The 24,991-nt window shown below is 33.9% G+C and overlaps 2 protein-coding genes across 3 annotated transcripts in view; one reads left to right on the forward strand and one right to left on the reverse strand.

Moving 5' to 3' along the window:
* The window catches only part of LOC115879086, a 50,183-nt gene extending 40,495 nt beyond the window's left edge, over nucleotides 1-9,688 (reverse strand). For both annotated transcript variants that reach the window (XM_030895735.1, XM_030895734.1), the window contains exon 1: nucleotides 9,525-9,688. The gene's annotated coding sequence lies outside the window, so the exon portion shown is untranslated. The remainder of the gene's footprint in view (nucleotides 1-9,524) is intronic.
* Nucleotides 9,689-10,027: 339 nt separating this feature from the next.
* Nucleotides 10,028-23,547, forward strand: LOC115879227 (lactosylceramide 4-alpha-galactosyltransferase-like). Its single transcript, XM_030895928.1, has 5 exons — nucleotides 10,028-10,316; nucleotides 10,368-10,529; nucleotides 13,842-14,028; nucleotides 15,930-16,172; nucleotides 19,098-23,547. The coding sequence occupies exons 1-5, from the start codon at nucleotides 10,136-10,138 to the stop codon at nucleotides 19,393-19,395; spliced, it is 1,071 nt and encodes a 356-aa protein (XP_030751788.1). The 5' UTR covers nucleotides 10,028-10,135; the 3' UTR covers nucleotides 19,396-23,547.
* Nucleotides 23,548-24,991: the final 1,444 nt, after the last annotated feature.

Genomic DNA, 24,991 nt, shown 5'->3' on the forward strand with positions numbered 1-24,991 from the left:
TAGAAAAAAAGGTAAATCACCAAAAAAAATTAACAAATATGACGAATTGTCATGATTTGTCATCTTGGTTGTCATGATAACGAAAACGAAAAGCGATTGTTCTAATTTCTATTTAGAAATTACGTTTTATATGGCTGCTTCTTTCTCTCTTGTTATATTAGAATGAGATAGTGGGCCCAATGGACGCAATGCGCAGATCAACATAAATAGAACGAAATTTTGCGTTCTGAGTTGCGCTACGGGAACGTTGTCCCTCTCTTTGCCATTTAATTTGCCAGTCTCTTTTTATTTGTTTGTCTATGGATCGAGGGTTACAGCAAAGTCGCCCTGACGATGGAGAAAAATCTCCGAAACCGGTCGTCGAATGGCTGTTCCCTTCGGTCTGATGAACTTAATGCAGAGTAGGGATGTCCCAAAAATAAAATAAATTGATATTTTGAATCGATTCAAGATCGGCCATAACAAGATCGAACCAGAAAAAAATCGGTAACAAAAGATCGATCTTATTAAATATCGATATTCGATTCTGAATGTATTGGTGTACTGGTATAATAAAAATACGATATAATCATAAAAAAATTAGATACATAAAAATCGTAAAACCGTTTATTAACACATTTAAAATTGAAACTGAATGACAGTCATCCCAAACTGAATCAGAGCCACCCACAAACCGAGACATACTTGTAAAAATTAAAAATACTATGACAATGTTAAAATATAATTATTCGGCTTTTTGCATGCTTATGATGATTTTGACACAGAATATGTACCGGTAAATTCTGTAATTTTGATATATCAGTCGGTTGGAAAGAAGCTAAAATCAAAAAATATTCTGTTATCTAAAATATAAAAATATGGGAATCACCGACAAAAATCTGACACCTAATATCAAAGTGGTAAACAGACATCGGCGCATGCGGTAACGAGCACGTACACTTAATTTTTCAATTCATTGCTAGATGGCGGAATTTTGGTTAGGTTCGCTGTAGTTGTTATTAGAGATGCACTGGAATCAAATATTCAAGCAAAACCAGAAACTAAAGTGTTTTTTTTATTTTAACACTAAGGAATGAGCATAATGCTATCCATGTATTCATGCATGGTGGGCGGAAAAAGCTCTCTAGGGTGGGGATCCTTGACAGTTCTGTTTCACGATTCATTTGACACATTTGAATTTGATTTGAAATTTTGTGGATTTGTCAGTCTTTACGGAGCTTATTTTATGTTATTTATTATTTATTCTACTACTGATAGTTGTATAAAGGTAGTAAATGTAGATGGAAATTGTGGCAGAACTTAAATTAACAGTGACATTATCGCGATTTATCGAAAAAGACTCTAAAATAGTTGGTTGTGTAGCGTGCGGTAGATCTCGGCAAAAATTGAGTGAAATAATGGAACAACTTTTCGCTAGTAAGTGACTATACATATAATATACATACGTGTAGTAAACCGATCATTTAAGAAATTCACTTAAATTAACTAAATTATATATTTTCTTGCATTTTAGCTTTTATTTACTACTTGTCAAAGATCAGATGTCAAAGAATTTTGATACGTTAATTTGACTTACCTGCTTCAGTAGCGTATCGGATGTTTGTGTTAATAAATACTTATTATAACTATTTTTATTAGAATTATATATTTTTATAACAATTTTAATAACTACCAACATTTATTCACAACGTAAAATAAAATAACAAATTATTGAGTCTACCCCACGTCTACCCTACATCATAGTTTTACATTTTTTAAATAAAATTAGAACGGCACTGATAAACCGGAATTTAAGTCGGCCATATTTGAGGCCCATCGCGGTGTACCTAAGATTTTTGATATGCTCCTTCCTTAATCTTCTTATTCAAAGATTTTAACAAATAAATAAACCTGTAAAAATGTATAAATAAAATCGATCTTTGATTTTGAAAAAAGATCGATTCTACCAAAAGATCGTTTGATAAAAATCGATCGATTTTAATCGATATTTTGGGCAAAAAGATCGATCTTCGATTAAAATCGATTCGAATCGTGCATCCCTAATGCAGAGAATAAGCATATATGTAGGATTTTTTGGCCCCTTTTTCAGCTACTCGTATTTTGTTTAGAAAATAAATTTCTTTTATAGAGATCTATCAGCTGTGGAAATATTTGCACTTATTTAAGACTCACCGTGTATATTAAACAACATTGCATATTTTGTTAAGCCGAATTTTAAAGAAGATACTATTTTACGGTACGTATAATGTAAAAATCTTGATATTAGATTTTTGAGAGAGCTTTAAAAAAGCTGCAAACCAGTATATTCTAAAAATAACAGTGGTTTCAAAGTTGAATGTAAATATTACTATTGTTACTATGGACTTTTTTACCTTCTTGTGTATAGTTCAATTTTGTTAATTTCAAATTCAATTCTGTTAAGTGCCCTGGTAAAGTTTTTTAATTTAATTTCTTAGAATCTAATATTATTTGAAGTGACTGGGTCGTCTTAAAACTATGTTTAAGAAAAAACTATAAGTATATTTAAGATAGTGATTAAATAAATATTGATTCTAGATAATCGATTTATCATTCAAATAAGTAGGAAGTGGTTCTGAAAATTTAAGAAATTTAAATCAATTCTCTTTTTAAATTCTGAAACTAAGATAACTCAGCTCTTTTGGATTTATTTGAAAAATGACAGAGAAAAAATATTTTTTTTCAACAAAAGATGAAAATAAAAGCCCTGAAAATATTTGTATTTTTTTGAGACTTACTCTGTATGGCATTAGCCGACCATACCAATAGGTATGGTAAGCTATTAAGATCGGCAAAAAAAAAGTTTTTTTAATTTCGCTCAAAATGTCTGTCCGTCTGTAACACGATAACTCAAAAACCGCTAAACCGATTTTAACCAATTTTGGCACAAAAATACTGTGGCACCCGAGATTCTAGCCATAAGTTTTTTGAGGGGGTGGGGGGTTGGTGATGGGAGGGGGATGAACATTTTAAAAAATCGTAACTCCAAAATTACAGTGACGCGGTTTTCAATTTAAGATTAGCAATAATATTTGCAACAAAATTTGTAACAACATCGAAATCAGTCGAAGTCGCAGTTTTTGAGATAAAAAAAATTGGAAAAATTCCTTTACATTGAAACTAAAAGAACTGCCTACCAACTTTTTATTAACATATTTTAGTATGGGCGGCTATACGTGCCTCCCGGCACCAATTATTTTTATATTAAAATATGCAATAATATTGTGAATAGAACACAGTTTAACTGATTCTTTAGCTTTTGGCTTTTAATTTTTCGTAGCAAAAACAGGGTTCGGCAATAGTGCGGTCGGGCATCTGTAGCTCCTAAAATAACAAAATTGCGAATTATGTTTAAGTGCAAACCTAAAGCATGGTACAAAGAATACAAGGTATGATATTGCGCAGGTTGGTCGCTACGTCACAGGTGATAACTGGCGCTATTGGTCAGCACTCTCCGCGCGCCAGTTCAAATCGTCAAGATATTGTTATAAACCTGTTTTTTTGTTTATATACCGTCATTGAATTATCGCTAAGCAAGTTACTGTGGAGCAGTGCGTAAGGAGTCGGGCTAGGAAGCGAGAGACCTGAGTTCGAATCTCGGCCGGGACATAACTTTTTATTTATTTTTTAAATACTGTTGTATTCTATAGTTTATTTTTGTAGTATAAAAAAAAGAACTATTTATTCTGTTATTTTTTAATCTCCGGTATTAATATAAATTGATTGTTGGTACAACACCTCATTTAATATAAAATAATATTCTACTTTTTGAAATGTATCGGGCACTAATTGTACCTAAAAGTAATATATTTTTAGTGATATACCATATTGTAAACTATTTAATATTTCAGTCACTTAAAAAGTTAATTTGCATTGAATAATTGCCTACCATTAAAGGAAATTTGAGCTATATAATCCTTGATGGTCAATTCTGGGTATGCAAATACTTCCTCTAAATTTTGGGTTTCGTTCAACCGATTTATTCTCAAAACCTGAAACATCTACATATAAAAAGAAGCACAGGTCACTAATTATAATAGACTTCACCCTTGGAATTACTTCTATCACAATTACAATACATTCATCTGCATTGGCATTTTCTACTTTTCGATGGGAAACTTCAACTTCCCAACATTTTTTAAATGATGTAACAATTCCTCTTGTGGTTACTTTTCCATAGATATCCTCATCTCTGTCCTCATGTGAATTCAGAGGCAATGAACATGAAAATTATTTACCATAAACATCGCAAACTAAAAACCTAATAAACAATTTATACCAATTACAGTGACGCGGTTTTCAATTTAAGATTAGCAATAATATTTGCAACAAAATTTGTAACAACATCGAAATCAGTCGAAGTCGCAGTTTTTGAGATAAAAAAAATTGGAAAAATTCCTTTACATTGAAACTAAAAGAACTGCCTACCAACTTTTTATTAACATATTTAAAATATGCAATAATATTGTAAATAGAACACAGTTTAACTGATTCCTTAGCTTTTGTACGGGCATCTGTAGCTCCTAAAATAACAAAATTGCGAATTATGTTTAAGTGCAAACCTAAAGTATGTGCTAGGATGTATTTCCGAAAAGTAGTTTAACATCAATAGGGTGGTTTAAAAAAGAGAGAGTGGATCAGGATGATTTTTTTTAAATAAAAAAAACCTATATATTATTGCATTTTTGGCTTCCTTTCAGATCATTTTACGTAATTCTTAGATATAGGTAAATATATTTCGATAGTTTCAGGGATATTAATAAATAAATAAAATATATATGTTTTTCAGTCTTAAAAAATTATTACAAATACAAGAACTGTTCTGAAATCAAAACTATATATTAGATATTTACTTTAGATGGTCTATACTCTATACCAAAGAATATTATAGTTTTAAGAACTCTCGTGTGGAAGTTTTAGTGATTTGTCACACGGTGGCGCTTTTGAACATAATCGAAGCCTGAAAATGCTAATATTTTAAATTTTGAGGACTACGCGCCGCGATATTTCGTACGGTGTTGCCAAAACATATTTTATTTCTCGATATTAAAGAAATATGTATTGATTATATATTTCGTATTCGTTGTACATGAGGCATCCTGGCTATAAAAACGTAGCTATGAAAATAAAATTTTAGATTTTTAATTTTTTTGTACCTTCTAATAAAAATTACTTCTATTCCAATAAAAAATTAACTAGTATGATTATGTGTCATCTGTGCTAGTATTAGGAAACTGGAGTAAATACGGAGAATATTAATTCGTTCTCTAAGATGAGCACTACTAAGTAATTTTTTAAAATTCGACCCATAAGGGGGTGTAATTAGATAAAGGGGTGTAATTATACAAAAAAATCTGTACCTACTAGGAGTATGAACTTTTGCACAGATTTGGCGCATTTGAACATTGATAAGCGATTGTGGATGTATAGCCTAAGGGTAGTGAAACTGGGGGGTGAAATTTTGTACAAAAAATGTTAGTTCTAGGAGTATGAAATTTTGTACAGAGTTTCCTTAAGTGACGAAAGTGAGTACCCAGAAGGTAATTTTTGACATTCATCAATAAGACATTTGACATTTGAAATAAGGGATGAAAATTTGTACAAAAGTTTGTTACAATCGGTTTTAGAAGTATGAATTTTGCAGACGTTCCTTATGTAACGTAATTTAGCACTAAGAAGCCATTTTTGGAAATTCGCCCTCTAAGGGTGTGAAATGAGGGTGTGAACGTTCTGACACAATTCTGTTGAAGGAATATGAAAATTTGCACAGAGGTTCCTTATGTAGCGTAATTGAATAATTAGAGTGATTTTTGGAATTCATTCCTTAAGGGGGTAAAACTAGGGGTGAAAACTTGTATAATTTTTTATGTAAAATCCGTTCTAGGACTAGGAGTATGAAATTCTGTTCAGAGGTCCCTTAAATGATGAAAGTGAGTACCTAGAAGCGAATTTTAGGCATGCATCCCCTAAAAAATAAGGGATGAAAATTTGTACAAAAATGTAAATTTTAAATAGTGTTGGGGATATACAGCAACCTCTATCACTAAAGGGCTCCGACAGGGTTGTTGTATTTTTTAATGCCAAATAAAAAAAATTAAAATATTTTTTTTTCAAAAAATAAAAAAAATGGGGGTGGGCTACCCTTATGACTTAAGGGTATAAAAAATATATAACAACCTATTTTCAGACCTACTCAATATACATATAAAATTTCATCAAAATCGGCCAAGCCGTTTCTGAGATGGTAACAAAAATTCTGCTATCATCCCCTATTAAAAATAGGGGATGATAGCAGAACGGTGAAAATTTAGGGTTGTTTGTATTTCTTAATGCCAAATAAAAAAATAAAAACATTTTTTTCTTTTCAAAAACTAAAAAAAAATGATGGTGGGCTTCTCTCTCTCTCGGCTACCCTTATCAGTTAAGGGTATAAAAATAGATAACAACCTATTCTTAGACGTACTGAATATACATATAAAATTTTATCAACATCGGTTAAGCCGTTTCGGAGATGGTAACAAAAAATTAAAAAAACAACCCCTATTAAAAAATAGGGGATGAAGGTAGAACGGTGAAAATTTAGTGTTGTTTGTATTTTTTAATGCCAAATAAAAACAATAATTTTTTTTTTCACAAAATAAAAAAATGGGGGTGGACTACTCTTATCACTTAAGGGTACAAAAAATATATAACTACCTATTCTCAGACCTACTGAATATACATATAAAATTTCATCAAAATCGGTTAAGCCGTTCCGGAGGAGTACGGTAACCAAAACTGTAACACGGAAATTATATAGATAATATTATGTGAAAACTGCGGAGTGCGGAGAGCGGAAAGCGGAAAGACTGATTATAGCAATAGATGAAATTTAAAACTATAATTTAAAACTATTCAAGAAAGTACACACAAAACAAGGCAACGCCGCGCGTCTATTCGTTCAATTCCTAGCAAAATAGCGAGGCCCTAAGGTCAGTCAAGTTTGCCCCCCGTATTAGAGGAAATTCAAAAATAAATATACCACTATTTTGCACACATTTTGCACAATTTTGCACACCATAAATGATATTTTGCACACTTACCTAAGAGAAACCAGGGCCGCTTTTTAAACGGGGGGCAAACTTGACCGTTCCCCCCACTTGTAGCCCCCCACGGCTAATTTTGCACAATTTTGCACACCTGTTTTTGAATTTTGCACACCCTTCTGACGAAAGTTATAAGCGGTTGAAAATTTGAAATTTCTCCCCCATCTGTGACTAAATTGAATTTTGTTTATATCAAACGAATCGGCTAATTTTGCACAATTTTGCACACCTGTTTTTGAATTTTGCACACCCTTCTGACGAAAGTTATAAGCGGTTGAAAATTTGAAATTTCTCCCCCATCTGTGACTAAATTGAATTTTGTTTATATCAAACGAATCGGCTAATTTTGCACAATTTTGCACACCTGTTTTTGAATTTTGCACACCCTTCGGACGAAAGTTATAAGCGGTTGAAAATTTGAAATTTCCCCCCTATCTGTGACTAAATTGAATTTTGTGTATATCAGACGAATCGGCTAAATTTGCACAATTTTGCACACCTGTTTTTGAATTTTGCACACCATCCTGATTAAAGTTATGAAGGTTTGAAAATTTGCAATTTCCCCCCCATCTGTCACGAAATTGAATTTTGTGTATATCAAACGAATCGGCTAATTTTGCACAATTTTGCACACCTGTTTTTGAATTTTGCACACCCTTCTGACGAAAGTTATAAGCGGTTGAAAATTTGAAATTTTCCCCCCATCTGTGACTAAATTGAATTTTGTTTATATCAAACGAATCGGCTAATTTTGCACAATTTTGCACACCTGTTTTTGAATTTTGCACACCCTTCGGACGAAAGTTATAAGCGGTTGAAAATTTGAAATTTCCCCCCTATCTGTGACTAAATTGAATTTTGTTTATATCAAACGAATCGGCTAATTTTGCACAATTTTGCACACCTGTTTTTGAATTTTGCACCTCATCCTGATTAAAGTTATGAAGGTTTGAAAATTTGCAATTTCCCCCATCTGTCACGAAATTGAATTTTGTGTATATCAGACGAATCGGCTAATTTTACACAATTTTGCACTCCTATTTTTGAATTTTGCACACCATCCTGATTAAAGTTATGAAGGTTTGAAAATTTGCAATTTCCCCCCCATCTGTGACGAAATTGAATTTTGTGTATATCAAACGAATTGGCTAATTTTGCACAATTTTGCACAGCTATTTTCGAACTTTGCTCACTCTCCTGACAAAAGTTATAAGAGTTTGAATATTTGAACTTTGTCCCATTGTGTGTGAAATGTTCCACTTAAAAATACATAAGTATGAGTATATTTCGAAAATGATAGATCTTAGCGACGTGAAAAGCTGCACGGAACTTAGATTTCACCTTTTCGATAATTTATAGCTTGCATAGAACATTTATGAAACTAAAGATTCTACACACAGATTTGTCCTAGCCCTCTTACTTCTTGAAATATCTGGCAAATTTGAAAATTTTGCATTTTTTGACAACCCTTATATCTCGGTTATCCTATAACTTATCGAAAAGGTGAAGTCTGGGTTCCAGTTTTCCACGTCGCGTCGCTGAGATCTGTCATTTTCAAATATGACTCATACTTGACTATGTTTTTTAAATGAGACAATTCACACACAATGGGACAAATTTCAAATATTCAAACCCTTATAACTTTTGTCTGGAGAGTGAACAAAATTCGAAAGTAGCTGTGCAAAATTGTGCAAAATTAGCCGATTCGTTTGATGTAAACGAAATTCAATTTCGTAGCAGATGGGGGGGAAATTGCAAATTTTCAACCGCTTATAACTTTCGTCAGAAGGGTGTGCAAAATTCAAAAACAGGTGTGCAAAATTGTGCAAAATTAGCCGATTCGTTTGATATACACAAAATTCAATTTCGTGACAGATGGGGGGGAAATTGCAAATTTTCAAACCTTCAAAACTTTAATCAGGATGGTGTGCAAAATTCAAAAACAGGTGTGCAAAATTGTGCAAAATTAGCCCATTCGTTTGATATAAACAAAATTCAATTTAGTCACAGATGGGGGGGGGAAATTTCAAATTTTCAACCCCTTATAACTTTCGTCAGGAGGGTGTGCAAAATTTAAAAATAGGTGTGCAAAATTGTGCAAAATTAGCCGAATCGATGTACATAGAAATAAATCAATTTCGTAACAAATGGGGGGGAACGGTTCAAGTTTGCCCCCCGTTTAAAAAACGGCTCTAGTTTCTCTTAGGTAAGTGTGCAAAATATCATTTAAGGTGTGCAAAATTGTGCAAAATAGTGGTATATCTCTTTTTCAATTTTTTCTAGTACGGGGGGCAAACTTGACCGACCTGAGGCTCCACGAAGTTGGGGCCTCGCTCGTCAAAGCGAGGCCCCATCGACAGGTCAGATTTTGATGCGAGACGAGACTTCTAGGGTATTAAGATATTCTTTGTCTATACTTACATTTTACTTTATACCCATATCTGATGAGCACCCAATTTTATCACAAGCACAAGATTTTATAAAAGCGGCGTCCCTGCAATAAAATTTATATTTCTCGCTCTTTTTCGATATTTTTTCTTTCTAAAATACGATATGCATTTTTTTTCGAGGTACTTATCTTATTCGATGTTTAACTATCAGTTAGTTTTTAAATCGTTTATCGCAAATATCCCTATTACTGATTGGGATATTTGCTGATTGATAATTTACGTACACGGGGGAAACAAGTCTCGAAAATATAGTAAAAATTACAATATTTTAGTAAATTTTACTAAACGTTTTGGAATATTTGAGTCTAAATATAGTAAAAATTACAATATTTTAGTAAAATTTACTAACAGAAAGGAATAAGTTCATTTTATGTTGTAAATATTCCAAAACGTTTAGTAAAATTTACTAAAATATTGTAATTTTTACTATATTTTCGAGACTCGTTTTCTCCGTGTACTCGTAATATTCATATCTCCTAAAGTAATTATTAGGTAGATATGAAAATAAAGGGCAAAACTCCGATGCATAAGCAGCATAATTTAATAGATTAAAATAGTGGAAGAGTTTACAACAAACAAATCATGCACAAGAGTACGTATATTAAGTTAGTGTTTGCGTTCCTCTTTACGGTTTTCATAATTCAGTGTTTCGTTTATGTCAAGTCTATAAGTTTTTATAAACGTTATCATAAATATTATCCCGAAAAAAATGAAGTGTACTGCCACTTTCTGCCTGTCTTTGATACACTTCCCAGTGTAAAAGGTGAGATATTAATGTTAACATAACAGCTGCTATGAAAACACAAATTTTTAGACGAAGATATAGTAAAAGACAAATCGATTTTCTTTTTGGAAACTTCTTGTAATTCGTATCATAGCGAGAAAATTTTAATTAATGGTCGACAGGCCTGTGCTGTAGAAAGTGCGGCTAGGATGAACCCAAACAGAACTGTATATTTGTTTTACGCATCTCCAGGTAAGTAAACTAAACGCAAAACATTTTCCGATGCACGTCATCAATCATATCGAAATTGACACTAAACCCTATAAACCTGTCTAAATGAAATTTTGCCAAAAATGTTTAAATTTGTTGTATAGTTTAAGTTACCGAGCAGCTCTTCATTTTACTTTATATAGAGTAAATTATTGTAACAGATATTTTATTTAGATTAAAACTGCAAACATTAGTTTAAACCGAATTTTATTATTTGACAATTATCATAATGTCAGTGAGTAATCTTTGTGAGTAATTCTCGTTTTTTTGTCGATTTTCATAGTCTTTTTTTGAAATCTGTACTTCTAAACACAAACAGTTCTTTTAAGAACTAAATTTTCGAGTTTTTGTAATGCATTTCTTGAAATTGTGTGTTGAAAATATGCCGGAGCATTTAAAGAGTCGAAGCAAAGAGCTTGTAGCTTCCCTGATAAACTACGTATTTTGAACGAGAACGTGAGAATAAAGGTCTTTTATTACCCTTGACTGCAGTCAGAGAAGTACTAAGTTTGATTGGTAAGCACATTATACCACTTTCAAAGTTATTTCTACCTTAGTTTTTAGTAAATTCTGTGATTATTAGTTTGTGCATTAATAGCACCCTCTTATTTGTTATTACCACTTGTGGTGTTGTAAAATGTACACCAATAAATAAATAAATATATACTACCTAAAACTTTTTTATTTTTCAGTTAAAAAAACGAGATTTGAGTGACGTATTCACTTGTTTTTAATCACTTCCTGTTTCGCCGGAAATGACTAAAACTTAATTTTTAAATGGCACCCTCGGTATTTTTTTACTTTATTCGATAGAAAATGACATTCTGAATAGAGTGACATTTTTGATATATTTGCATATGGTTTATTTGAAATTATACCTTGCGGTTTGTAACGAAAATTTGACTCGAAATACCAAGTGTGTGGTATCAAATTATTCGTGAAAAAATGCTTTTTCCAAATATGCTAATGAGCCACCCTCGTTCCATTTGAAAAAATTGAGATATGATTAAAAATACGATTTGAGCATTTTCTAACTGGCCAGGACAAGACACTAAAAACATGAGAGGCTCAAATCTATTTTTCGAAGAATTATTGTTATTAACATAGCCATGGCACTCTAGATTGAATTTTAAAATACGATTTTTTATTAAGCGAGAATGTTAAAAGTTGACATATGATATGTCATTCTGTTCAGAATGTCATTTTCTATCGAATAAAGTAAAAAAATACCGAGGGGGCCATTTAAAAATCAAAAGTTGTAGTCATTTCCGGTAAAACAGGAAGTGACCAAAAACAATTGAATACGTCAATCAATCCTAGTTTATGTCATATACTAACACACCAAATCTCCTTTTTTTATCTGAAAAAATAAAAAAGTTATAGTTGTGAGCCACTTTTGAGACGCACCCGGTATATATATACATAATCAAAAACCTTTCTACCCGAAGGTGTAAGGTATACTAAATTAAATAAATTCACTTAATTGCTACACTATACACAAATTGTTTCCATTTATTTTTGTCTCTTGCTAAACTTTTGGCTTCTGTTAATGTTAGTCCTCTATCCTGCACTATCTTCTCTACTATGTCATTCCATGTTTTAGTTGGTCTTCCCCTTGGTCTCTTTCCCTGCATTTTAGCTTCCCACACGCCTTTTACTGGTATGTCGTTGTTCATTCTGATCAAATGTCCGTACCACCTAAGCTGACATTGCTCAATTTTATTCAGGATCGAGTCTACTTGTAGTTCCTCTCTTATAAAGCTGTTTCTTAGTCTATCTTTCCTTGTTACCCCAAGTACTCTTCGTAGATATAACATCTCCATTCTTTGAATCTTACTCTTCAATTTTTTAGTTAATACCCAACTTTCACAGCCAAAAATCAATGTCAGTATGAATATAATTCTTGTATACACTCATCTTCACTGCTCTCAAGATTTCTTTTTTATTTAAGAAACTTTTCTTAATGGCTTGATACAAGCGGGACGTGTTGCCAATTCTTTCGATGATTTCCATCTCTTGTTCTCCTGTGCTACTGATGTTCACTCTCAAATATTTGTATGAATCGACTTGTTCCAAATTGATGTCATTTATCTCTATATTCACATTGACTTCTGTTTTACCTAAAATCATAACTTTTGTTTTAATCTCATTGATTTTTAAATTTCTCTCTCCAAGAGCTTCCAGCCATATTTCTAAATTTCTTTTCAGTTCTTTTTCGCTGTTAGCCAAAATTGCCAAGTCATCTGCAAATGCACATTCTTTTATCCAAATTGGTTGTAGATGACCGGCGTATACTCTTGTAACAGCTGCACTTGTATTATTTATTATGTCTCATCTATAACTAAATTAAACAGTGCCGGGCTGAGGACTCCACCTTGTTTCAGCCCTTCATTTACGGTAAAAATATCCGAAACCACATTGTCTATTCTTACATAGTTCCTTGTGTTTTTGTATAAACACATTAGGGCACTCTTCAGCTTTGAATGGACATTCCTTTTCTTTAGACTATTGCACACGACTTGTCTAGGAACCCTATCGAAAGCTTTTTCGATATCTACGAATGCTACATATATATTTTTCCCCGTTACTTTTATTCTTTCTGTCATTTGTTTGAGCGTGAATATATGGTCCTGCACACTTCTTCCCTTTCTGAAACCACTCTGTGCTTGATCGAGTAGTTCATCTGTGTCCCCCTTTAATCGTTGTTCCAGAATTCTTTCAAACACCTTCGATGGTATGCTAAGCAAAGTTGATGCCTCTATAGTTTGCACATGTTGTTTTATCACCTTTCTTGAATATAGGCAAAATAATTCCCAATTCCCAGTCTCGGGGTACCTCCTCTTCATTTATAATTTTATTGAGCAAATCAGTGAAAACAGTGACAGCACTTTCCCTTAAATTCTTCAACATTTCTCCTGTTATATTGTCATGACCCGCATAAATAAATAAATAACTCATAATAACGCTTAGAATAACCTTCATAATGGACTAGTTTTTTGCCAATATGTAATAAGTAATCTCATAAATGCATCACAATCTGGCATCGCTGTCGTCATCGCTTGTCACTCAAAATTGATCACGTGCATCGGAAATTGTTTTGCGCTTACTATATTTAATCTTTTTTTGCTCTTGCAATAAATGTATGTTATTTATTCATTATAACAACGAATGAATGTGTAGTTTTGTCAATATGTTTTATAATAACGTTCTTTTTAAAATTATAGTTATTATTATTATTTTATTACTTACATTTTTGATTATACAATACTTACGATATTTGATTATATCATTTAGGGGTATTTCAAGATGACCAAAGCGAATCAGATGGACTAATCAGGAACTTAATGTCGTACTCTAACATAAAGTTACAATATCTTAATATCAAGAAGTTCGTTCAAGGTACTCCTGTTGAAAAGCTCTGGACTGACGAGAAAATATATAAATCGAAATATGTTTTACCGCATATGAGTGATATCTTAAGGTAAGGAGGTGATATGAAGTTTTCTTGAACCATTTCTTAACTATAAATAATTCATCTTTTCTTGGATTGAAAGAAGTTCGTTAATAAAATAAATTTAGTTTCCTTTAAAACATCTTAACGTTTCGCCTTTAATATTGGGCATCTTCAAAAATTTTTATTGTTTAAAATAAATTATAAAACACAATATCGAAATGAACATTTAAAACATCAATACAACAAATAAACTATACGGGTGCGTCTTAAAAATGGCTTACCTATACCCTATAACTTTTTTACTTTTTCAGATAAAAAAACGAGATTTGGTATGTTACTATATGACATAAATTGGGATTAATTGAAGTATTCAATTGTTTTTGGTCACTTGGCAAAATGGTTATCAAGGGAGTTCGAAAATTTACCTGATCATGAACCTTCTTTCGCAGTTAAAAATAATATTGAATTCATTAACAAAATTAAAGATATAACATTGCATGAAGGTGAAATTTTGGTCTCCTTTGATGTATCTTCGTTGTTCCCAAGTGTTCCAATTCCACATACTTTAGGCTACTTGAAGGAATTACTGAACGCAAATGGTCTCGACAACAAAACTGTGACTGAATATATTGAGCTTACATCGTTATGTATGAAACAAAATTGTTTTCAATTTAATAACAACTTTTTTGAACTGCGGGAACGTACAGCAATGGGTAATCCATTGTCTCCATTTTTGGCTAATTTATTCATGAGTAGGTTTGAAGTGGAGGCTAGGAATCAGTTTGAATATTTTCCAAGAGTATGGTTTAGGTATGTGGATGATATTTTTGCTGTTTTTTGACACACATTCAGACACCATAGATAATTTATCTGATATATTTCTAAGTTAAATAATCGTTTTCCTTCCATTAAATTTACGCATGAAATTGAGAACAATGACATATTACCATTTCTAGATGTATTAGTTATTAGAAATGCTAATAATTGCCTGGAATTTGATATCTATAGGAAAAATACGACCACACGAAGATATATTCCTAATGAATCACATCATAGTGTTGAACACTATGGTGGATAAATTAATTAGAAAACGTAGGTATAGGTTAATGATTTCTGAAAATTCGACTTTTCAAGTGGAGAAAGATACGTCTAAATATTTTTCGATACCGTTTGATAGAGAGTTAACCCGGGGTCTAAAAGGAATTTTTAAGAATGTCAATTATAAACTTGTGTATAGTGCTAATAATAAATTACAACAATTATTAGGTAATCCAAAGAATAAAACACCTCCACTGGAAAGGTCGGGTATTTATGAAATTTCTTGTAAAGATTGTAATCAGAAATATGTTAGGCAAACTAGAAGATCAATATTAACTAGATTTAAAGAACATTTAGCTCAGATAAGATATGGTAGACCGGATAAATCTTGCGTTGCGGAACATATTGTTGATAAAGAACATTGTATAGATCTTAATAATTTAAGATTAATTAAACAAGTCTCAAATTACAGGCAATTAGATGCATATGAAAGCATCAGAATTAATAAATGTAAAGATAGTATGAACAGAGACAACGGTCCAATTCCTTCAAGTTCTTTGTTCCTACTACTCTAGTGGCGGAAATCTAACTGTTACGCTCAGTTGGCTCTGACTCGGTTGGCTAGTTTTTGCCACGCCCACTCGGTGCCCACTGGGCGAGTATATAAACGCTCAACTTGTAGATTGTACTTTAGTTTATAATCATCTGCTGATGATGCTAACATGATTAGCGAAACGCGCGTCCAGTGTAAAAGTAAAAGTGTTTTGGTGTATTGTGGTGATTTAGTGTTTTTATTTTGCTGTTTAACACCAAAGGTTCCAACCCTCAACTGTAATTTTCTGTTGTTCTTTTAAAAGAAAACATCCTTATTTTCTTGTTTGTTTTTTCAGATATCTAACACTGTGGAAATATGGAGGAATATATATCGATCTCGACGTGATAGTAACAAAAAATTTGGATCCTCTTGGAACAAACTTTGCTGGGGCTCAAGATGCAGATTCCCTAAACAGTGCCCTGATAGGGTTTAGTAGTAGAGGTAAAGGGCATCAGTATGCCAATGATTGCGTTCACGATTTGGCTGAAAACTTTAACGGAGATGTTTGGGGCGCAAATGGTCCTCACATTATCACAAAGTAAGCACACAGTCAAACTTACTTATACCACGTCTGTAAAACTACACATAAATTCTAGAAGGGTATGACAGAATAAAATGAAAATCACAGTCGTCCTATGTGTTTAAACGTTTTTAACACCTTATACAAGATCTCCCATCTTTGCCGGCCGGATATCTCCGTTGTTGAAGATCGTGATTTTCGCGAACGTTGTCTATACATTTTTGTGGAACTTAACGATACCGCAACCAAAATTGTCTTATTCTGACTTGACACTTCGTATATTTATTATTTTATGGTTACAGATACGGGGTAAAAATATTGCGTTTTGTGTTTTATGTTATCCTTATCCAGTGGTGTAGTTAGATTTTTGCTACGAATTGATATTACTTCAATAATACCACAAATATTACTTAAAGTAATAAAAATTTAAAGAAATTTTTTAAAAATTTTCTAATATTCACAAAAATAATTATATTTTAAGTATTATGCCGGGTCTCCACCAAAGCAACATATGTCGACGACATTGTCATCAATTTTTGTTACTATTTTCATAAATATTGTCGAGAAATGTAGATCGTACCTACCAAAGAAATATTGTTGCTCGACTTCATTTTTCGACTAAAGAGCGAAAGTTTATTTAGTGTTTATCAACATGTGGAACGACGAGGATGTAATCATAATCTTAGCCGAAGTAGTTTCAAGAATTTTCTATGAATGAGTTCAGCTGACTTTGAATCATTGCTCCAAATTATTGGTCCCAGGATTTGTAAAATGGACACAAATTATCGAAATGCAATTCCTGTCCAGGAGCGTCTGGCTATTACGCTTAGATTTTTGGCTTCTGGGGATTCATATACTAGTCTTGGTTATCTTTTCAAATGTGGAAAGCAGACGATTTTTTCTCTCAACTTCCACCCTCTCCACTTCTAAACTAGTTGCAATACCATTCCAGGCATCATACTTTCTATTTCTGTTCTTATACTAAATATGCTTAAGTGTCCCAAAATTCGGGGTGGGCTTGATATTTTTCAATCGGATTTCTTGTTTTATCATTGCTCCACTCCATACCAAATTTATTTTTAGCAACAGAATCGAAAACAAATTTCTGGCCTTGTGAACTACACGAGTACAAATGGCAAAATATACCCGATAAAATTACTGATAGGAGTTGATTCGGTGGAGACGTCTTTCGCCATGTTTGTAAAAACATTGTCGTCGACACGATTTTTTTTTGATGTACCGCTCCTCAAGCGAAACATGAAACAAAGTCGGCGACTTAAATCTGCGACATAAAATGTCGACGACTTTACTTACGATAGGAGTTGATTCGGTGAAAACGTCTTTCGACATGTTTGTAAAAACATTGCCGTCGACACGATTTTTTTTGATGTACCGCTCCTCAAGCGAAACATGAAACAAAGTCGGCGACTTAAATCTGCGACATAAAATGTCGACGACTTTACTTACGATAGGAGTTGATTCGGTGAAGACGTCTTTCGACATGTTTGTAAAAACATTGTCGTCGACACGATTTTTTTTGATGTAGCGCTCCTCAAGCGAAACATGAAACAAAGTCGGCGACTTAAATCTGCGACATAAAATGTCGACGACTTTACTGAATTTTCAGCAACATTGTCGACAACACTAGTCGGCGACACAGTCGCCGACAAATGTTGCTTTGGTGGAGACCCGGCTTTACAGACGTGACATTGTAATGGCTTATCTTAAAAACAACGGATATATCCCGCAAGGACGGCGAAAATGTGACACACTGTACTATATATATGTTACAGTGAAAGTCGGAAATTCAGTGATTGTTAGCATTCACTAGGAAATGCTAACCAATTACGCATTGGACCAGTAAATGTGGTATATTAAAGAGATTTGTCGACTTTTCCTAGTAATTTCTAACATTCACTAGTGAAAGTAACATTTACTAAAGGTTGCCAGTAAAAGTTATTCTATTGCACAGGGCGAGTGTGTATGAGGAAGAATGTTGGTAGAAGTTATTATAAATAAAACTTTTAAAAATATTGGATCACCTCAGTATTCAAGCTGATCTACATATCTTAAAATTACAATTTACTTCTTTAGTATATTTATTAAAAATTATAGAAAATAACGACATAACCTTCTAAATATTAAAAGAGAAAACATAGTAAACGTTTTAAAGCGTACAAAACAATTCAAAAAAACATTCATAAGCATAAGATTAAACATTAATAAACATAAGAGTTTTTTTTTCATAAGAGAAGTTCTTCATCATGGACAAAATAAATGATGCCCGAATTTTCTTCAACGGGAGTTATTCGCCTTTTCCAACCCGGTACTTCAAGCACATCAAAACGTTTAATAAGTGCATGGTCACTAGGTTCCTTAAAATATATTTTTCTCTTGCATGCTTAGCTTTTGCTATGACTTCATTATATTGCAAAAATGAAAAACAAATTCTCTCATATTCTTGCGAGTGCCTAGTTTACCTTAATTTTTCATAGAAAATTTCTTCCATAGGGAAAATACCGCACAGCACTTTTTACAACGATAACAAAACAATTATACGTTGCCATCGTTTAGCCCAATTTAATGTTAAACTTTGGTTATACTGCCTATTATCACAGAATATCTAGCTACGCAACAGAAGCCTCGTTACATGTATAAAATTGTAGGTAGCAAAAGGAGACAGGCTTTAAAAGTCTGTCTCCAAATCAGATATTTTGATGTGGTAGTTTCGCTACTACATAATAGGGGGCAATAAATTTAAAAGAAAACAGTTTTCTACAAACAAAACTTGGTTTCAAAAATAGCTGTTGAACTTTTACTGGCGTAGTCTTAGCAAATCAGTGAATGTGAGCTTTTACTAGTAATTGTTAACTATCACTGATTTTCAACTTTACTGTAACATATACAATTTAAAATTACGTTGGTATAACATTGTTCTTCCAGGTTAGCTAGTAAACTTTGCGGTGGCGATGTGAAAGATTTTTTCGGCAAATGGTGTTCGCATTTCCATATATACACAGTAGACGTATTTTACGCTGTTCCTTTTCTTAGCTGGCAAGATTTCTTCGACAACAATCAACTAGATACTATCAAGAATAAGACGAAAAATAGTTACATAATTCATCTATGGAATAAATTATCTTTCGAAAGAAAAATTCCCGTCTATGACGATGTACCTTACTTGGATTTTGCTCGGAAGTTTTGTCCGGGAACTGTTAGATATCTTGAGGAGTATTTTTAAAGATCAAATTATACAGTGTGTGGGCACTATGTGTGCATATTTGAAGTGAAACTTCTTACCAGCAGCTACTAAATTGGAGGATTTGTAGGACATATTTGAAAAAGTGACATATGATGCTGTTTTAATATAAATATTATTTTCAATTTTTTCCCCAACTAGCATTTATAGTTGCAGATACGTAACTGCTACTATCAAAGCCACTACAAAGTGGGGCGGCTGCGTCGTATATTCGTAGCTGCTACGTAACTGCGACGAAAATGGGGAAAGATTTTGAGTAGCCGGGTAGTGTCTGGGGTAGTTTTTGCCACTAAAAGAGTTACTATGATGTGTTACTGTAAATGGCCTACTGGTGAATGCGACTTATCCGTTACGAAACTGCCTAGTCGCGGGTTCGTGGCAGCCAAGTGTTAGCCACCGACATGTGGAACTTTCGTTAAACTGTTGAACTTGATTCACAGCGACCTCTTCATGCAATTTCACATTTCATAAAAATAAATGTCATGATGGAAAATAATTATGGAAGCCATTATTATTTTTTCGTTATTTGTTATTTACCGTGCGATTTTAACGCCCATTTTTAGGTAAATTCCAGAAGGCAATTAACTTTACTGATTAAAATAGTGGGTTTATATAACAAAATTTTCGAGCGCCTCTCGAAATATTTCAAGTTATTATATTATTTGCAATAGAAACTCATGTTTGTAATTAAAAAATAATAATAATTTGCTTGAAACCGGGGTCAAACTTTAAAATATTAGTCCACCGTCAGAAACAACAAAATAACTAAGGAAAAAAGCTTTAATCTAGGTATATTTAGCTTAAAACGCATAATGTTTGAGCCATTTGGCTGTTCGTCTAAAAATTCATGAAAAAATATGGCCGTTTAATCCGAAAAATACTTTATAGTTCCATGTGCTTCCACAAAGTACCGGGAACAATAACATATTAGGCCAACCCTACCTGTTTGGACCTTTAAAATCTTCGGATTGATAAAGTGACAATTGTAGCTATCCATAGGCGACTTTATAGAAACAATAACTTTTTTGGAACTACATGGTCAACGATTCTTTGGAACCATAAAGTGATTCTTCCAAGTTGCTACACCGATCGCGGTGGTGGCGACTATACATTGGTGCTACTATAACGTTCCGCCTTGTCCTTTGAAGTTATTTTTTACTTATTGTGCATTTTCTATTATTAGTGTTTCTATATTATTCAGAGCTACATAAGGTATAGAGTATTTTAACGCCCACTCTTTTAGCTCTTGTTTTATATTGTTGTTGGTTCTCAAATTAGTTCTCCTCTGATATTCAGTTTCAGATGAACTAACACTACACTCATCTACAGAAACATCTTCAAAAATGTCTCAGTCACTACCTGATTTATGATGTTCATCAGTAGGACTATAGAAAGATGAAAGATGTAGTTTTTGTTTCTGATGTTGATGCATCGGCTCGCAGTGGTTCCTTTTGTTTAATTCTTCGGTAGAAAGTACAAGAATATCTAAATTTCTTTTTATTCACCTTAGGGATTTTACAACATTTTAAAAAGCTTAAAAGCAAGTAAAAGAAAACACTAAAACAGAGCAGCACACGATGCAATATGAGGCAATTACATTTATTAGCGTATATTAGGTAAGTTACGGTCACTATAAAGTAGCCGTTTTTGACCCCCGTGACTTTTTAGTGGTAATGGATGAGCGACAGCTATTTTATAGTGACCTAGGAAGGTAGCAGTAACCATTTTGATACTTTCAATGCTACTATAAATTAGAAGTAACTTGGTGTCGTGGCCGCGACTACCCCGTAACTTAAATTGTTACTATAAAGTAACAAAAAACTTAATGGAGGCATTATGGTAGCACTTGTTGGTAACCCCTACTTTAAAAAGTTACTATAAAGTTTTTGGTCTTTTATGGTGTCATATTCGAAGATTCGGGTAGTTCCAGCCACTTCTTTAAATTACATGTATGCGACTTGCAATCTGGATGTTTATTTTCCACTTTTATGGTAGGTAGGGACTAACCGGTCACTCTCGAAATATACTTCAAAGTAACTATTCCTTATAGAGTAACATTTTAAGTGGCAGAGTGGGTCTAGGAACTATGCTTTAGGGGCAGTGACATTTTAAAAGGACTGGGAACTATATTTGCTAGTTGGGTCGGTAATCTGTACACTTTCTGTTTCCTCAACAGCCTGCAAGTTTTGTGGAATACCACCCAAAATACACACTTTTATGCAAATGCCTAATAATATTAAGGCTTAAATTTATTTAAGAAGAGAAAAAATTTTGAACCTAACCAATAATTCGTATTTATAGTGGTTTATAGTAATTTTGTTTAATTTTACGAATCTTCTCGTTAATTGAAGCATTCCCTCGAATAAGGGTTTATGTTAAAAAAATACTGTAATTTTCCAGATGTTGGGATTTTTCCACAAAAAGGGTCTATGTAGACAAGTTCATCCTTTTACAGTAATAAATACCCGATAATGTGCTTAATCATCTATGAACAACCTGGTTGCCTGCAATAAGAGTTTATATTACATTTCACATAAACCCTTATTCCCTGGACTCAAGAGTTTATTACATATATCTCTAATACTGGTTTATTATTATTTGTGTTGTGCAACTTTTTATATGTGAGGATTAATAAAGTTGATATTAGTACCACTTGAATATGATTATCAATACGCAAACATACAGGATATTTTTTATGGCGTTTTATGGCATTTATATCTCCAAGAACAGCAGATACCAGTTAGTACTTTATCGATTTTTCATAAGTAAAGAGAATGTTGAACAAGAAATCAAGAATATCCCGGAAATGTGAACATAAAGAATGAGAATCTTAAGATAGATGAATAACGTTATAACGGTAACGGATGTATTTACGATATATTTCGAGAAATCTAATTTATCCCGCAAAATACCGTATTTATTACGTTACCGTATTTACTTAACGTTACAGGCACGAGAACTTCCTACTTACATTTTTTAATACCGTATCATAAGGTATATGCTTACTAGCACAAGCACAACAACTAAAACTATTATTTCGGTCTTTCCGATATTCCTGTCTTACAGTCCAACCGGTCTTCCGGTCCAGCCGGTATACCGGTTCAGTATCGGTACCACCTGTAGAGTTTAAAATTGTCCCACCCATTTAGATGTCTTTGATCCCAACAATCTAATTGTTGGAACCGGTATACCGGTTGTAGGACCGGTACTTCGTGATACCGGATACCAATACTGAAATCTTAGGACCGAACATCCCTACTTTCTACAAATCTTTCCCAAAACCATGATGCAGTTGTGGCCCAGCTGATTGATATCTGCAAGTCTCTCTCTTACAACTTATCTGGGGGAAAATCTAGCAATTTTGGTTTTTCCAAGGAAAAAAATTGTCACTAGATCTAAATTACTATTTATTTTTATCTGAAAATAAATAGTATTTTGATATTTATAATTAATTAATTGATTATAAATTAACAAGAAAACGGATTTAGAGCTACTTCAGAGGCTGCTGTTGAATTTTCCCACGCATAAGCAAAAATAATCACAATTAAAATCTGTGGTAAGGTTAAGGTTAGTTTTGTTTGTTAGTTCAAGTTGACAGAGACGATTACAATAGAGTTGCAGTATGTAAAGTAAATTGTAAGAATAATCGCACAAGATATCTTGCGGCTAGCAATCTCTTGCTGCAAGAGTCTTGCAGTATGTAAAACGGCCTTTATTCTGTCTTTTGTGCGTGGCAGAATTTCGTATCATCCTATATTATTTGACAAGCTTATAAAACGAGTTCAAGAATAATTATTTTAAGCTAGTGTAGCTAGATATTTTTTAATGATTTAAATAAGCATGTGGACCAACTATCACCGCATGATTTCGTCAGGTACAAAACTATTTCAAAATGGACACCTTGGAAGAACAGGAAATTTAAACATGCTCCATATAGAGTTTAATTCGGATATCTTCAGACTAGCATAGACATTTACAATATTTGATGACCTATTGCATGAGAAAAATCCATCCAACTGAAATAAGGGCCCATTGTTTTAGATGCTCCTGTATTTTAGTTTTTGCTTGATAATGATTAGTGATTGCCCTATTCGAAACGTTGTTAGAATTTAATAAAGACAGTACAAATCCAAATTCAGAGTTTTACTCAAGACCATATTTTCTTCTCAAATTTTCAATAAACAAATAGGTAAAATAGCAAAAAAATAATAAATCGAAAATAGCAATATTTTTGCTATTTAAAATAAAAATAAATTCTGCATATACACACTCTGGTTAAACCGGTGTGGTCAGAGGCGGATCCAGGATTCGGGAAAGTTATGAGTTTTAGGTAATGTTATTTACCTAAAACTAGTCTTCCCCTAGGAGATTCAAGGCCTTGTCGTTGGTGGGGAAGCTCCTGGTCAGGTGCTGGGGGAAATCCCCAATAGCGCTTGGCTTGGTCTAAGAAGCATCTTACTCATTGTCTTGTAACTGTAGTGTCGTGGCTAGGGAATTGCACCAAGACATATAACGATGCCGGACGGGGCTACCCCTGTCCGTCATACCAGGTACCCTCTACTGACTGTGGTCATGTCTCGCAAGTAGAGGGTGTGGGGGGGGGTCTTGGCTTAACCGCCTGGACCAAGAGGAGACAACCTCACCAAAAACCTAAATCCTACAATGGCGGGACCAGGTCAAAGGGTTGCGTGGCTAGATAGCGGACTAGCCATTACTGGCCTCAACTTTGGGGCATCAGGAGGCACCCCATTGTATTTACCCGTTACTTCTGCATGCGGGGCTCTGTAGAAGTGGACCGACTATCCATAGCGACTCGTGGGGACACTATGAGATCTAGTATTAAAAACACCACCGGGGAAGCCCCCTAGCGACACTGGGAACATTACAAATGAAAGTTCCAAAGGACCAAATTCAAAGGAAACTACAGGAGGGGTGGCTGACACTTGCTTGGGATCATCCTCAAGTGGCACACAAGCTACCACCTTCTCCAGCCGGCCTGGGTTAACCAGGCGGGCTAGAAGATTCTCTGAGAGTAGGTCTTAGCGGAGCAGAAGCACGGAGAGACCTCCGACTGCTCCACGAAGGACTTGATCCAGAGGAAGCAAAAGCGACAACACTCCTCCGAAAAGGGGAGAGTAAAGAAACCAAGAAATAACCTGACCCATCTCCATCAAAGGGCAAGAGAGGGAGCGAGAACCTCTCACCTCTTCTCCGGCAGGGAAAGAAAAAAGACAGGATGGAAAGCCGTCCAACACCGGGAGGCAAGCAGGGACGTATCACCAGCTTTGCCGCTATTGCTGGACAAGTGGAAATGGCGGTGCTGCCAAAGGATTTCCCAGAGGTTGCTCTGACCACCGACCAGCAAACGTCTCTAGAAGAGTAGTAGATATACTGGACGAAGTAGTGGCGATCGGATCGCAACACAACGATTTACAAAATGTGGGTCAGCTGCGTTTTGCGGGGATACACTTTCGGGTGGGCATGATCTTCATAGATTGTGTATCTCAAGAATTGGCGAATTGGTTGGTGGAAATCGCACCTAAGCTTAAAATTTGGCAAGGGCCGGAACTGATTGCAG

This window comes from Sitophilus oryzae, unplaced genomic scaffold (assembly GCF_002938485.1).
Source record: "Sitophilus oryzae breed Bouriz unplaced genomic scaffold, Soryzae_2.0 scaffold_1576_pilon_pilon, whole genome shotgun sequence".
Lineage (NCBI taxonomy): Eukaryota > Metazoa > Arthropoda > Insecta > Coleoptera > Curculionidae > Sitophilus > Sitophilus oryzae.